Below are 13,804 nucleotides of genomic sequence, written 5' to 3'. Positions count from 1 at the left end.
ACTATATAAAAATTTTTCAGTTTAGATCATTCAAGTTTCCTATAAAATCTTGCATAAAAATGAACTAGTAACTTGATGTGTGTTTAATGGCCTCAAAGTGATGTAATTTTTTTTTAAACTCATAGAAAGTACATATACAAATAGCCATCTTTTAAAAGAGAAATTTGGGAAATTTTACAGTTACTCAATGATGAAACCATAATCAGAAGCTTTTTAAAAATCATAATTTACAGATTATCTTCAGAGACCATAAAGTAGAAATAATAACAGTATCTATCTCAAGAGGTTGTTGTGAGGGTGAAGTAAGTTCCTTGTGTGGAACACTAGCAAAGCGCCTGGAACAGAGCGAGCACCATGGCGGTGTGTCAGCTGCGGCTATTACTGTCCCCATCATGGAGGTCATCGTCATCATCATCATCATCATCATCATTATCACGAAGAAGGTGCTCAGGGGTTTACAGGCACACCTCCGCTTTGTCACCAGAAATGGCGTTATCCAGCTGCCATAGCTCAGCTACCATCCATTCCTCAGGCGCTCAGGCTTCCACTATCAAGACTGCTTCCTTACCGTCTTCGCGAGTTCTTGAAGGTGTGCTAAGTCACTGGCCTTAGCAGCTTTGAGAGCATTTAGTTCATTCTGTTTCATTTCTGTGTCCTTATCAAATTTCTCCATCCAGAACTCTAGCTTTTCCTCAAGTTTCTGTTCGGAAAGAACATTAAAACATGGGTTCCACCAGACACAAAGCTTTATATACTGTATGAATCATTTATACAAGGTTCGAGAAAAAGCAAAACTTCTCTAGAGTGATAAAAGTCAGACTCGTGGCTACCTCTAGGGGATGGGTTGCTTTATTTGATCAGGAAGGGACAGGAGGGAGACTTCTGGGATGTTGCAAATGTGTTTTATATCTCTGTGTGGGTGGTGGTTACAGAAGTGTATATATGCAAACGTTCAAACTATATGCTTAATATGTGTATACTTAATATTATTACTCAATTTAAAAACAGAGGGAAGAGGGCCTTCCAGGTGTCTGGATAAGGGAAATCAGAAAGGAATAAAGGATAGGTAGAAAATTTTGAAGGATAAGGAATGGCACAGATAAATCTGTGATTAATAAGAGTAAATACCAGGGGCACCTGAGTGGCTCAGTCGGCCAGGCATCTGCCTTCAGCTCAGGTCATGATCCCAGGGTCCTGGGATCGAGCCCCGCGTCAGGCTCCGCGCTCAGCAGGGAATCAGCTTCTCCCTCTGCCTCTGCCTTCTGCTCCCCTTGCTCATGCTCTCTCTCTCAAATAAATTTAAAAATAAACAATAAAATCTTTTTTAAAAAATAACAGTAAATAGCAGTTGAGAAGGGTACAATGTCTTCAAAATCCTAAAAAATAATAAATGTGAGTCTAAGATTCTCTACTTCGCTAACCTAGGATTCAAATGTGAGAGAAAGAAAGACTATACCTGGTCTTTAGAGAAGAGTTAAGAGGGTATTTTAGCAATGAAATCTAAAATTTCATTTTAGAAAGAGATAGTACATGTGAGAAACAAATTATATTTAAGCTACAAAATATACTTTTTCAAGATAAATCATAATCTGGAACTAAAATCCCAAATTAGGCAGTATAGTCTCCTGGAAAGAACCCAGATAGGCTCTGAAGGCAGAATGCCGAGGTTTCGCTCCCAACTCTGGGACTAAAATAAGTTAACTTAAATTCTTTAAGCCTCAGTTCCCTCACTTATTAAACAGAAATATGTAACAAATGATTTCAGCATGGGATGTAGGACAGGAAGAGTTAAAACTCTGCTTTAATAAAGACAAGAAGATAAAAGTATTGACTAACTCTAGACTTAGGAGGAAGAACAAAGTATAAATACATATGTTAAAATGTCAAGGGTTACCACTCCAAGAACATAATGCTGTAACTTCCAAACTCCTAGATCATGTACCTCAAGAATGAGATATCAAGAGGAGTTTTTAGCCTCTAACTCTGAAACTAATAATACATTATATGTTAATTAATTGAATTTAAATTTTAAAAAATAAAACAAGTGGAATATAAGAAAAAAAAGCAGCATAACGCAATGAAAACAACACAAGCTTCAGAGCCTATCAGAGCCCGGTTCAAATCTTAAATCTCCCATTTTCTAGCTGTATATATTGGACATGTTAATTAATACCTCTGAGGCTTTGTTTCTTCTTTTGTAAAATGGGATTAATATTACCTACATCCTAGGATTATTATGAGGAATAAATATAATGTATATGGTGCCTAGCACTAAAAGGCTTTCAATAAATGGTGCTTATTTTCATTATAACTAACTAACTAATTAAATAAATAAATGAAATTTTAAAAAAAGAGGAGTCTTTAGGTGGTACATTGACATGGAATTTTTTAAAAACATGATTCAATTAATCATTCTGATCAAGTTAAATATATCAGTTTGGTGCAATCATGTCTTTAACATCTTTCTAACTCTTGTTAACATTTTTCTTCTTTTTTTTTTTTAACAAAAAGAGATAGTCTCCAGGCAGGCAAGAAGAACTGGCTGAAATGCAATAACATCATTTGGTATTTATTGAACTTCTATTTATATTAATCTCTACTTATGGCAAATGATACTGGTTTTTCTTTTATAGTAATAATATAAAAATCTAAATTTTGTTGTTTAGGTGAGTAATTATGTACAAAATAGTAATAACACAGGCGGTATGCTGATATTACAAAACTACGAAAGTGGTATGCAAATAATGACTTTGCACTAGAGAGCAAGAAATCCAACAATATGGGACACCTGGGTGGCTCAATCGGTTAAGCATCTGCCTTTGATCTCAGGGTCCTGGGATCCAGCCCCACATCAGGCTGCCTGCTCAGTGGGGAGCCTGCTTCTCCTTCTCCCTCTGCCTGCCACTCTGCCTATTTGTGCTCTCTGCTCTCTCTCGTGTTCTCTCTCTCAAATAAATAAAATCTTAAAAAAAATACACAAGTAACTTGTAGATTAAGGAAATAATAAATTATAAACTACAAATTATAATGCCTATAATTTATTTAAAGGCGTGAAAAAGGTAAGATGGATTAATGGAGGAAGGATGTATAGAAATGTGATGAAGCAAGAATAAAAAAATCTTAGTGGTAGAATCTACCAGTAGATGATATAGGTGTTCACTCTAGAATTCTTCCAACTCTGTGTATGTTTGGAAACGCTCAAAATAAAATGTTGGGAGAAATAAATAAATTAGAAATTATTTGAAAGGAATGACAACAGGGGTGCCTGGGTGGCTCAGTCGTTAAGCAGCTGCCTTTGGCTCAGGTCATGATCCCAGGGTCCTGGGATTGAGCCCCATGTCAGGCTCCCTGCTCAGCCAGGGAGTCTGCTTCCTCTCCCACTCCCCCTGCTTGTGTTCCCTCTCTCGCTTCTCTCTCTCTCTCATAAATAAAATCTTTTTAAAAAAAAAAAGAAAAGAAAGGAGTGACAACATAGGGGCACCTGGGTGGCTCAGCGGGTTAAGCATCTGCCTTCGGCTCAGGTCATGAGCCCGGTGTCCTGGGATCAAGCCCCACAATGGGCTCCCTGCTCAACGGGGAGTCTGCTTCTCCCTCATCCACTGCCCTTGTCCCCACTTGTGCTCACTTGTGCTTTCTCTCATGCTCTCTCTCCCAACAAATAAATAAAAATCTTAAAAAAAAAAAAGAATGACAACATAAACATTATGTATCAAAACCTATATACTGCAGCCAAACAGTACTCAAAAAATATGTTGGGTTACATGCATATAATAGAAAATAATAAAATTTTAAAATAAGTGAATAAAACATTTAAAAAACTAGACAAAAGATTATCAACTAATTACTCAAAACTAAAGCAAAAACCAATGAAAAGGAAAAAATAAAACAAACATTTGCTCAATAAAGCCAAAAGATGGTATCTGCGAAGACCAATAAAATGGCCAAAACTTTGACAAATCTTAGCAAGATAAAGGGAGAGAAGACACAAATTTTTTAAAAATAAAAGATGAAAAAGATAACTACAGAAATAAAGGAAAGTTTTAAATTGTGAGACTGTGGAGCACACCTTTATACTAATAAATTTGAAATGAATGTTTTAGATGAAATGGGTTCTTTCTAGGAAGAAATTACCAAAAATGACTCAAAAAGAGATTCTTTGGATGAAGACATCAATAATCATTTAAAAAATTGAAAAGGTAGCTGACCATCTCCCCTTGAAAATGGTACCCAGACAGATTGTCTATGACTAAATTTTAGCAAAGTTTCAAGGAACAGATAATAATCTATTTGTTCTATTGGTATTTTTAGGTTTCAGAGCATAAAAAGGTGGAAAGCTTCCCAAGTCAAGCTGCTAAGCTGGCATACCTGATAGCAACACAGAGAACACCAAAAAATAAATCTATAGGTTAATCTTGTTTATGGAATATATAAATGCAAAATAAAAATCTACGAATCAATCTAGCAGTCTGGTAAAAGAATAATATATTATGAACAAGTAGGGTTTATCCCAAGAATTTAAAGATGATTCAACAGCAATAAATCTATTAATATATTTTACTTTATTAGCATATTAAGAAAGAAAAAGCCCATATCATCTCAATGGATGGAAAAAATCCATCTCATAAAACATGAATACTCATTCCAGATTAAAAAAGGAAAAAAAAAAAAAACCTCAGCAAGACCAAAAGGAAACTTACTTAACCTGATAAAAGTTTATCTCCCATAAACCTACAGAGTAAACCTCATACAATCCCCATTTGTGCCTGTATCAACTGATCGCCTCTCAACCCTACATGCCTCCTATGCCGGCAGCTTGGTCAACCTGGATGCTTGCTCTAATTAGTTCTCTTTTGCCCCTGTGGCACAATGATAAGCTTTGTCAGTCGAGGGTGCTGGGAGGGACATGAGAGGAGAGCTTCTCTCCTTGGTTCCAGTGTCCTTCCTCTTTTGTTCCTGGGGCACACGGCTGACAGTGGCATGTGTGTGGGACACTGATGCCACTTATTCACCAACAAGTTTTGTTGACACAACAGGATTCTTGCTTACCAAAGAGCCCACCGTTCCCAGTTTGCCCACTTTATCCCACTATCTATGAACCTACTCTGACGCAGAACAACAAAGCGAACATCTCTCTCTGTTTATCCCTTCCTTGGATACAATCCTTCGAACCTAGGATGGTCTTTAGAGTTCTCTTTTACCCTTTCTTTGTAGCCAATCCCTTATTATCAGTTAATGATTCTTTTGCTAAATGTTCCCTGCTGAAACTACTGGTGTGTTTTCTGTCACCTAACTGAACCGTGATTCAAAACTGGTACCAAAAATACCTTCTGTCCCGCCTTCTCATTCATATGTCTTATTAAGGCATCCAAAGTCCTTGCTACGTCCTGTTCATCAGATAGAATCAACATAATGCTGTGGACTACCCCAACGTCTTGCAGAAAGCCAGAGCAAGCAGTACCTCTGTGGACGGCATTATGGCCCTGATGTGAGCCTGTGAGGGTATACTGTTGGCCCTGCCAGGTAAAAGCAAACTGCTTCTGGAGGTTCTTCCAAACTGGGTTGGAGACACAAGCTTTGGTCAGGTGAAGGTTAATAGCTGCCTACCAAGTGCCAGTGGCCTTTGAAGAATTTTTCCAGTCGAGATACTACACCCGGAACTATAGAGCTGCAGTTGGAGTCATCACCTGACCGCACTTACAATAGCCCCAGTCATTGTCCAAGATCATTCAACTTAACAGGCCACACAGCTGAGTTAAATGGGGATGTGGTAAGTACCACTACCTCTGCTTCTTTCTTTTTTGTTGGCACTAATTTCTGCAGTTGCAGCAGGCGTGCAGCATTTGCTCATGATTTACCAGGTTGGTAGGAAGGGGAAGTTCCAGAGACTTCTACTTAGCCTTTACTACTATGATAGCCCTCACTCCATAGGTCAGAGAGCCAGTGTGGAAATTCTGTCTGTTGCTGAGAATGTCTATTCCAATTATATGTCCCATCATGGGAAATAACTACAGGGTGGATCCACAGAACAAGTGGGCCCGGAGTAAATCAGACTTCGGCTCAGGTCGTGATCCCAGGGTCCTGGGGCCAAGCCCCCCATCAGGCTCCCTGCTCAGTGGGGAGCCTGCTTCTCCCTCTCCCACCCCCCTGCTTGTGTTCCCTCTCTCGCTGTGTCTCTCTGTGTCAAATAAATAAATAAAATCTTAAAAAAAAAAAAAGTATTTATGTATTGTTTGTGTTACTGGGTTGTCGATCTAGGAAACGCTGACTTTACCCACCCATCATCCATTTATCCACCGACTCATCCGACTGTTATTAAGCACATGCTAACTATGTGTCTAACACTCGAGCAAGTAACATGGTACATCATCCCTAAACTTCCTGGGTGTAAGACCCTCTTCCTAATAGCCTACCAGATTTTTGTTTTCAGTAAGGCCCTCTGAGATAGCATCTGTAAAGTATTTTCTTTAACCACAAATTTGGAATTGTTTACTGAAAATTTATTAGCTTTCTCAAAGAAGCTAGACTGAATTGTAAGCTAGACATTTTTTCCTTATTCATCCAACAGGGTTATCTTTTTAAAACTCCACTCAGCTTAGTTTGTTATTAGTTTTAGAAATACTAAGTAAAACCATTTCAGTCACATAATTCACACAAGAAGAAATAAGACGAATAAAGAAATATATGAAAAATGGTCAATTTTTCAATTCTATTAGCAAAAAAAAAGCAAAATAAAACAACTCATTAAATTAACACCTTAAAAATATCTAAAATGCCTGGTGTGGTTGATGATACCTTGAAATTAGTGTCAGCAATTTACATTGTTGATGGTAGTGTAGAATAGAAAGTATTAGCAATATTTATCAAGAGTCCAGTCTCTCTGACATAACACTGTCATGTTTCAGATTTACTTTTGGTAAATAACTGCAATGAAGGAAAATAGTTTTTTGGGCAAAGCTTTCATTACTGCATTATTTATAATAATGAAACCTTGGAAATAATCTAAATATCCAAAATAAAGGGTAACAAGCAAACTATGGCATAATCATTCAATAGAACATAAAACTATTTTAAACTATTTTATGAAGACACTGTAATAACATGAAAAAAAATGGGTGAAAAAGCAATTGACAATTAAAAAAAGTCTTCCCTCAACTAAGAGTATGTTATTTTAATAATTTTAAAAATCAGTAAATTTTATTTTAAAATTATGACTATGAGGAATATAGGAGCAAGAAAACAGTTTCTTGTATAATGCTAAATGATAAAGGCAGAAGACAAAATTTTACCTGTACTCAAATTACAGCTTTACAAAATATTCATTCAGATAGATAACTGTGAGACAAGACATGGGCTACAGCTCATTCATTAGGCCGGTAGAATTATGGTTGATTTTTTTATCCCTCAACAAATTTTTCCTTAAAAAAAAATTTTTTTTGCCGTCCTTGGTATTTTGTAAGTGGAACACAAACCCATTAGAGGGTAGAAAAGTTTTGGTGACCCACCTGCTGCTCCTTTCTAAGGAACATTTCAATCTCCATGTGAATCCTGTTCTCTTCTTCGGTTTTCAACCTCAGCTTCTGTGACAACAATAAACCAGTATCAGGGATTCTTGCCATGAGGAGTTCTCAAGATTAGAGGTGTAGCTGTGACCATATCTCAGTTTTCTTTACCAGCTGGGATCCCAAGAATCCTGCCGTATTGCTCTAGGGAGGCAAATCATTCCCTTCAACCCAATTCGTGTTCACGAACATCACTGAGCCACGTGTCGGGCACTGTGTGGGACACGACACGTGCCAGTGCCCAGGACAAAAGGACCGGGGTCCGCTTGCCTGGATAAAGTGATGTCAATTTAAGGAGAGAAACAATGCTTCAAGGGCACAAGTTTCCTAGGCCTAGAAAAGGAAATTCCAGAGTGCAAGGAAAGTTTGTAGTCAGAGTTGTATGACAAACCCGGGGGAGTAAGCTTTCAAATAAGCGGGGGCCCAGAGAAAGCAGTCCTCCTCCCCACAGATGAGCCTACTCAGGTTTGCTCCTTCCCACCTACCCACTGTCCGTTTAGCCATTGTAGCCTTGCTTTTCTAATGAGGGTCTACTCTTTGTTTCTTTCTCCTGATAGTTTTCCACCGTGACTTCCCAGCTTTATAAATTTAGGTTTGAATGAAGTTCAGCTCTCTTGATTTTGTATTTCTTAATGGAGGGATAAAAGGTACCAGTTGGGCAGCAGCAAAAAAACACACTTAGTAAGTATCTTGAAACGGCAACTGGTTTTATAAAATAAGGATAAAGTGACCAAGGGAGGAAAGTACAACTGATTTTCAAAGTCATCACCAAAAACAGTGGATGCAGGCTACAGCCCATCAGAATCTCTGCCTGCAAATACACAAGACCTCCTTCTGTTTTTATTTGTAGTCTCAAATGTGAGAGCTGCAGGAGAGATGGAGCAAAGATCAAGAAAATCTCCCCCTGCTTCCTCCTGTGTTCGCTGAGGCAATACGAAGAGTGACAGCTCGAATGCTGTGTACTGTGTTCACTCCCAGTGTAGCAGTGATTACCCCTATCTCTTCCAGCAAGAGCTCCTCAGTTCTGTTACATTTCTTCTGGGTCTGGGAGATCTGCAGCTCAGTGTTTCTCTTCATGTAGCGATTTTCCATGTTGGTTTTTGCCTTCATCTCTTGCAACTGGTCCTTGAGGTGAGCAATATATTCATTCCGACTCTGTAGAGGTAAGACCAAGTTTCTAAATTAAAATACATTCGGGGGCGCCTGGGTGGCTCAGTTCGTTGGGCATCCGACTCTTGATTTTGACTCAGGTCATGATCTCAGGGTCATAAGATGGAGCCTGGCATTGGGCTCTTTGCTCAGTAGGGAATCTGCTTGAGATTCTCTCTCTCTCCCCCTCCCTTTCCCTTTGCCCCTCCCCCTGGCCTCTCTCTCTCTTTCTCTCTAAAATAAATAAATCATTTTAAAAATAATAAAGTAAAAAAAATACATTCTACCTCCATTCAGTTCAGCCAATGGCTAAAGCCTACCTTTTGTATTTATAAATCAACAAGAAACTAGATCTATTTTCCTATTATTGCACTATAGGAAAGTTAGCCAATAATCATGGATAGTATACATGAAAATGAAGGATAAGTAGTTCTAAGCATCAGGAATGGGAGATTCTTTCCTAGGTACACTATTTGGGTAGTCTGTATGCACAAAGATTTCCCATTACTATGTCAGTTTGGTAGAAAGATCCCTGGTCTAAATGATCAAAAGACCTGTCTTCCCACCCAAGCCCCCAGTAGCTGTGTTAACCTGGCCAAGTCAGTTAAACTCTCCAAGTCTTACCTTCTATAAAATAAAAACATTAATATCTGCCCTGTCTGGAATATCTCAGCAAGTGATTATAGGGGAATTAATTAAGAATATGTAAAAACTCTTTGCAGGTCACAAAGTGCTTGGTAATTTTAAGGTTTCCATATTCATTCAAAAAATATTCATTCAGTACCATACTAAGTTAAATAGTGGAGACCTAATAGACATTGTCTTTGCCTTCATAAAGCTTACAGTCTAGTGATAGAGATGTGATTAAAATAAAGCACACTTTTTGGGGCAACTGGCTGGCTCAGTCGGTGGAATGTGTGCCTCTTGATCTCAGGGTTATGAGTTCGAGCCCACGCTGGGTGTAGAGATTACTTAAAAATAAAATCTTAAGGGGTGCCTGGGTGGCTCAGTGAGCTGGGCAGCTAACTCTTGATTTCAGCTCAGATCATAATCTCAGGATCGTGAGATCAAGCCCCATGTTGGGCTCCCTGCTCAGCAGGGAGTCTGCTTCAGGATTCTCTCCCTTTGCCCTTCTGCCTGCTTGCTCTCTCTCTTTCTCTCTAAAATAAATAAATAAATCTTTAAAAAAATAAAATAAATAAATAAAATCTTAAAAAAGAAAGCAAACTTTTTTAAAGGCACAAAACACTATTAAAGAATAGGACAACAGGCCGTGGGACAGAGTAACAATGGAGGTCCACATTAGATCAGATAGTCTATAAAGGATTCTCTGAGAAAGGAATGTTAAATCTGGCACCTGAACAATAAGTATGTATGTCACATGAAAAGTGGGGTCAAGGAAGAGTCTAAGAAAAAGGAAAAATACATGCCTGAGTCCTGAGGCAGCAAAAACCCGGATACATTCCAGGAACTGAAAAAAAACTCCGGAGACTATCCCAGCAAGGGTTGAGAGTGGGACAAGATGAGGTTGTAGAGGGAGGTAGGATGGACCATGTAGGACCTCACAGGCACTCGTATGGAGTTTGAACTGTAATCCAAGGGCCATGGGAAGCCTCGGAAGGGTTTTAGGGAGGTAACATCTGATTGAGAAGAATCAGACACAGCACGAGTAATTTCACAGAGAGATGATCAGTTAGCTGACAGCATGACAAGCCAATACAATCAATAATGAAAATGCATTGCTTTAGTCAGAAATCTGTTTCTCTAAATACCAACCAACTTTAGCTGTACCATGGAAGTTGGGTGGAGTTAGTTCTAAGCATTAGAAGAAGAAGCAGAGCAGAAATCGGTCACGATCGTCCACGATGAAAAGCAAACACGGTTTAAAGGATCATAGGCCCCTAAAAATAGTCAGAAAGGAACTCTTCAAGCATCTTGTCTGGCTTCTTGGTGTAACTCTATGGAATCATTCCAATTACCCAGTAGTTACTACCACGGTATCGGAGCCCCTCCAAGAAGATAAGGATCTCTGGCAGAGAACATGCGAGAAGCCCAGTTGCTAATACATCGCAGTACTTCTTAACCCCTTACAAGTTGTAGGATTGTGAGCAATTTACTTAACCTAAGACCTTTCTCGACTCTAGAATCCTGCCAGTGCCTCACACAACTTAGCTACTCAATAAATGTTTATTAAATGCATTTTAAGAGAGGCCTTTTTTGGCTCACTTTTCCCCCTTCCCTTCTTTCTACACTCTCCTCCCTTTTCCCAGCTCTTCCCATTTTGCTTCGCTCCTCCCTCCTAGTTCAAGCTGTATGGTAGTCAGCGATAAAGTCTGGGTTTCCAGGAAGACCTGAGTTAGAGTGAAGTGTGACAGCTTCACTTCCTCATTAGCCGGAATCTTTATACCCATCTAACCGCTTAGTCTTTCTTCGAGGCCCTGCTTATAGGCCACTGAAGTCCAGACAACCTTTTCTAGAAAACCTCAGCCCATATAAATGACTGTAGTTTTATTTCTCACAGAATCTAATGGTGTTGAACAGTTAGGTATTCATTAAATAGCATCCATACAAAGATATACTTTCAAAAACTCAAGAAAATGTTCTGGTCAGTTTTCTTTAACAAACCGAATATTGAATCTTTCAGAGTAAAAATATGAAGATCCGAAATGCAGAGTTAAAACTCTAGGAGGTTCTGCCTATGGCAAGCAAAAGGTATTATGTTACGTAACTTAATAAGGTCATAAACCATTGGTCTACAATTACCCTGTGCCAAGCCAAAGGCATCTGGTTTCAGTGCTGTTGCCATGGGCCTCAGATTATTCCCTCCTATACTGCTGTTCTGCACAACTTGTGGCCTTCTATGGTGACTGTGTGGGAACAGAGGAAGATATAAAATATCGACAGGCTAGTGATGGTAAAATCATGATCAAATGCACTGCAGCATCATTCCATATCTTCATCTTCCCGGTCTACAAAAAGGAGGTAACCTAGAAGCAGGGCGGGTACAGGCCAAGGGTCGTCGTGGGTTGTAGGAGTTCCTTTTAAGATTCTCACTACGAAAAGATCTGCCCTCACCACAACCCACCAGCATAACCCTGGTCGCCCAGGGTGTCTACAGCCTTCCCCATGATCAAGGTTTGTGGACTGATGCAGCATATTTGTGGGTTTTTGTAGCAGACCAAACCTGACTTACAAATCCCCAAATTGCCTTCAGATCTGTACTCGTTATTTGAATTCAGAGGAGGATGATTTAGTAATGGAAACAAGCAGTCAACCAATTATAGTTAATAAGGCTCCAATGGCTGCCACAAAAGTGTGAGCCAAAGGATTTTAATGGTAGTGTCCGTTTTCATAATTGAACACAAAGTAGAGATGAGGGTTTGGTTGGAGGGAAAAAGGAAAATGGGAATGTGGTCTATTAAAGTGACAAAAGCCAAAGAAAAAAATACAATTCTATATTAAGTTAACATCTGTATTTGTCTGTCTAGGACTAAGAATAGCGGCTGATTCTAGAACAGTCTCTGAATAAACTCTGAGCTACACAGTCACCCATTCTAAGATGCAGATGAAACAGGTCCAGACTTCTGAAGTTTCAGGCTCCAATTCCAGCCATTCCTTCATTTCCATTTGAACAATTCTCGTTTCAATTGTACTAATTTCCTCCTCCCTTTTGTAATAAAGTTTCCATATACCTCACTGTCTTGACTGATCTCCTCTGAGTAAACTCCTTTAAATGTAATGCCTAAAACTATACACAATATTATAAATGTCTAACTACAACAGAGAGCACAGGAGTATTTTTTTCCCTGTTGTATAAACACTATACAGCGCCACAAACTGCAGCAATCAAAACAAAGAGGAAGCACTTCAAATGCTTTTGACGAGACCGGTCACGATTGTCAGGGTTCTGAGGACAATCCAGTAGAAGCAGCACTGTAAAATCTACAGAAGATGGGAAGGCAGGCACCTTTTAAAAATGCTGTTACTACAGAGCACCTGGGTGGCTCAGTTCGTTAAGTGTCTCACTTTGGCTCGGGTCATGATCTCAGGGTCCTGGGATGGGGCTTCGTGCTCAGGGGTGAATCTGCTTGCCCTCTACACCCCCCTGCTTGTGCTTGCTTTCCCTCTCTCTCTTTCTCTCTCTCTCTCAAACAAATAAAATCTTTTTTTTAAAATGCTCTTACTACCACAAAAAGTGGTAAGACCCTAACCTCAGGGATTCATGTTAGAACCTGCCTAAGCCTCTAATGAAACTGTTGAAGAGAAGTTAGGTCTTCACAATCCTCAACTTCTAAGAGTCTTCTAAACAAAATCAGGCCTTTTGTTTCACTTTTCGCACCCTCCTGGAGTCAGTTCAGTGTTCTAGTAATCAACTGGGTTTTGAATTCTGATGTCTATTACTTATCAAATACCAGCTTTGAGTCGCTTGCAAATTAGCAAGCATGGCTTCTATATCTTCATTTACTTCTTTAATCCATTTTGGAGCCCAGAGATCATCAGAGTCATCTCAACCTATTCTCTTTGGTACTCACTCTATATCCAGTCCCCCCGAAAAGGAAATTAAAGTCATCAAAGAGTATAAAAAGCTGAGGGGCTAAGTGAAGAAAAGACCTAGGTAACATGCAAAAGTTAGTAATAGCGTGGCCAGAGAAAAACCAAAGTATGGCTCGGAGGATGGAGTAGTTCAGGCCTGTTTTAAAATATGATGCAGCAGTGCCTGGGTGGCTCAGTCGGTTAGGTGTCTGACTCTTGATTTCAGCTCAGGTCAGGATCTCAGGGTCATGAGATAGAGCCCCCAAATCAGGCTCTGCACTCAGCAGGGAGTCTGCTTGAGATTCTTTCTCTCTCTCTGCCCCTCCCTGCCCATGTGTGTACTCGTTGCCTCTCAAATAAATAGATCTTTTATTTTTTTTAAGATTTTATTTATTTATTTGACAGAGAGAGACACAGTGAGAGGGAGAACACAAGCAGGGGGAGTGGGAGAGGGCGAATCAGGTTTCCCTCTGAGCAGGGCCCCGATGCGGGTCTCGATCCCAGGACCCTGAGATTATGACCTGAGCTGAAGGCAGACTCTTAATGACTGAGCCACCCAGGCA

At 39.5% G+C, this 13,804-nt stretch overlaps 1 protein-coding gene across 3 annotated transcripts in view; it reads right to left on the bottom strand.

Moving 5' to 3' along the window:
- Positions 1-13,804, bottom strand: part of DRC9 (dynein regulatory complex subunit 9) — a 42,677-nt gene that overhangs the window by 2,459 nt on the left and 26,414 nt on the right. For all 3 annotated transcript variants that reach the window (XM_025875752.2, XM_025875740.2, XM_073894790.1), the window contains 3 exons: positions 8,553-8,714; positions 7,503-7,577; positions 569-700 (listed from right to left, as the gene is read on the bottom strand). In XM_025875752.2, coding sequence (XP_025731537.1) covers positions 569-700; positions 7,503-7,577; positions 8,553-8,714 — 369 coding nt within the window. The remainder of the gene's footprint in view (positions 1-568; positions 701-7,502; positions 7,578-8,552; positions 8,715-13,804) is intronic.

Source organism: Callorhinus ursinus, unplaced genomic scaffold (genome assembly GCF_003265705.2).
Source record: "Callorhinus ursinus isolate GAN/ISIS: 27379988/994484 unplaced genomic scaffold, GSC_fseal_2.0 scaffold1, whole genome shotgun sequence".
Taxonomy (NCBI): Eukaryota; Metazoa; Chordata; class Mammalia; order Carnivora; family Otariidae; genus Callorhinus; species Callorhinus ursinus.
The sequence above is the reverse complement of the archived record's forward strand: the minus strand, read 5'-3'. Positions and strand labels throughout refer to the sequence as shown.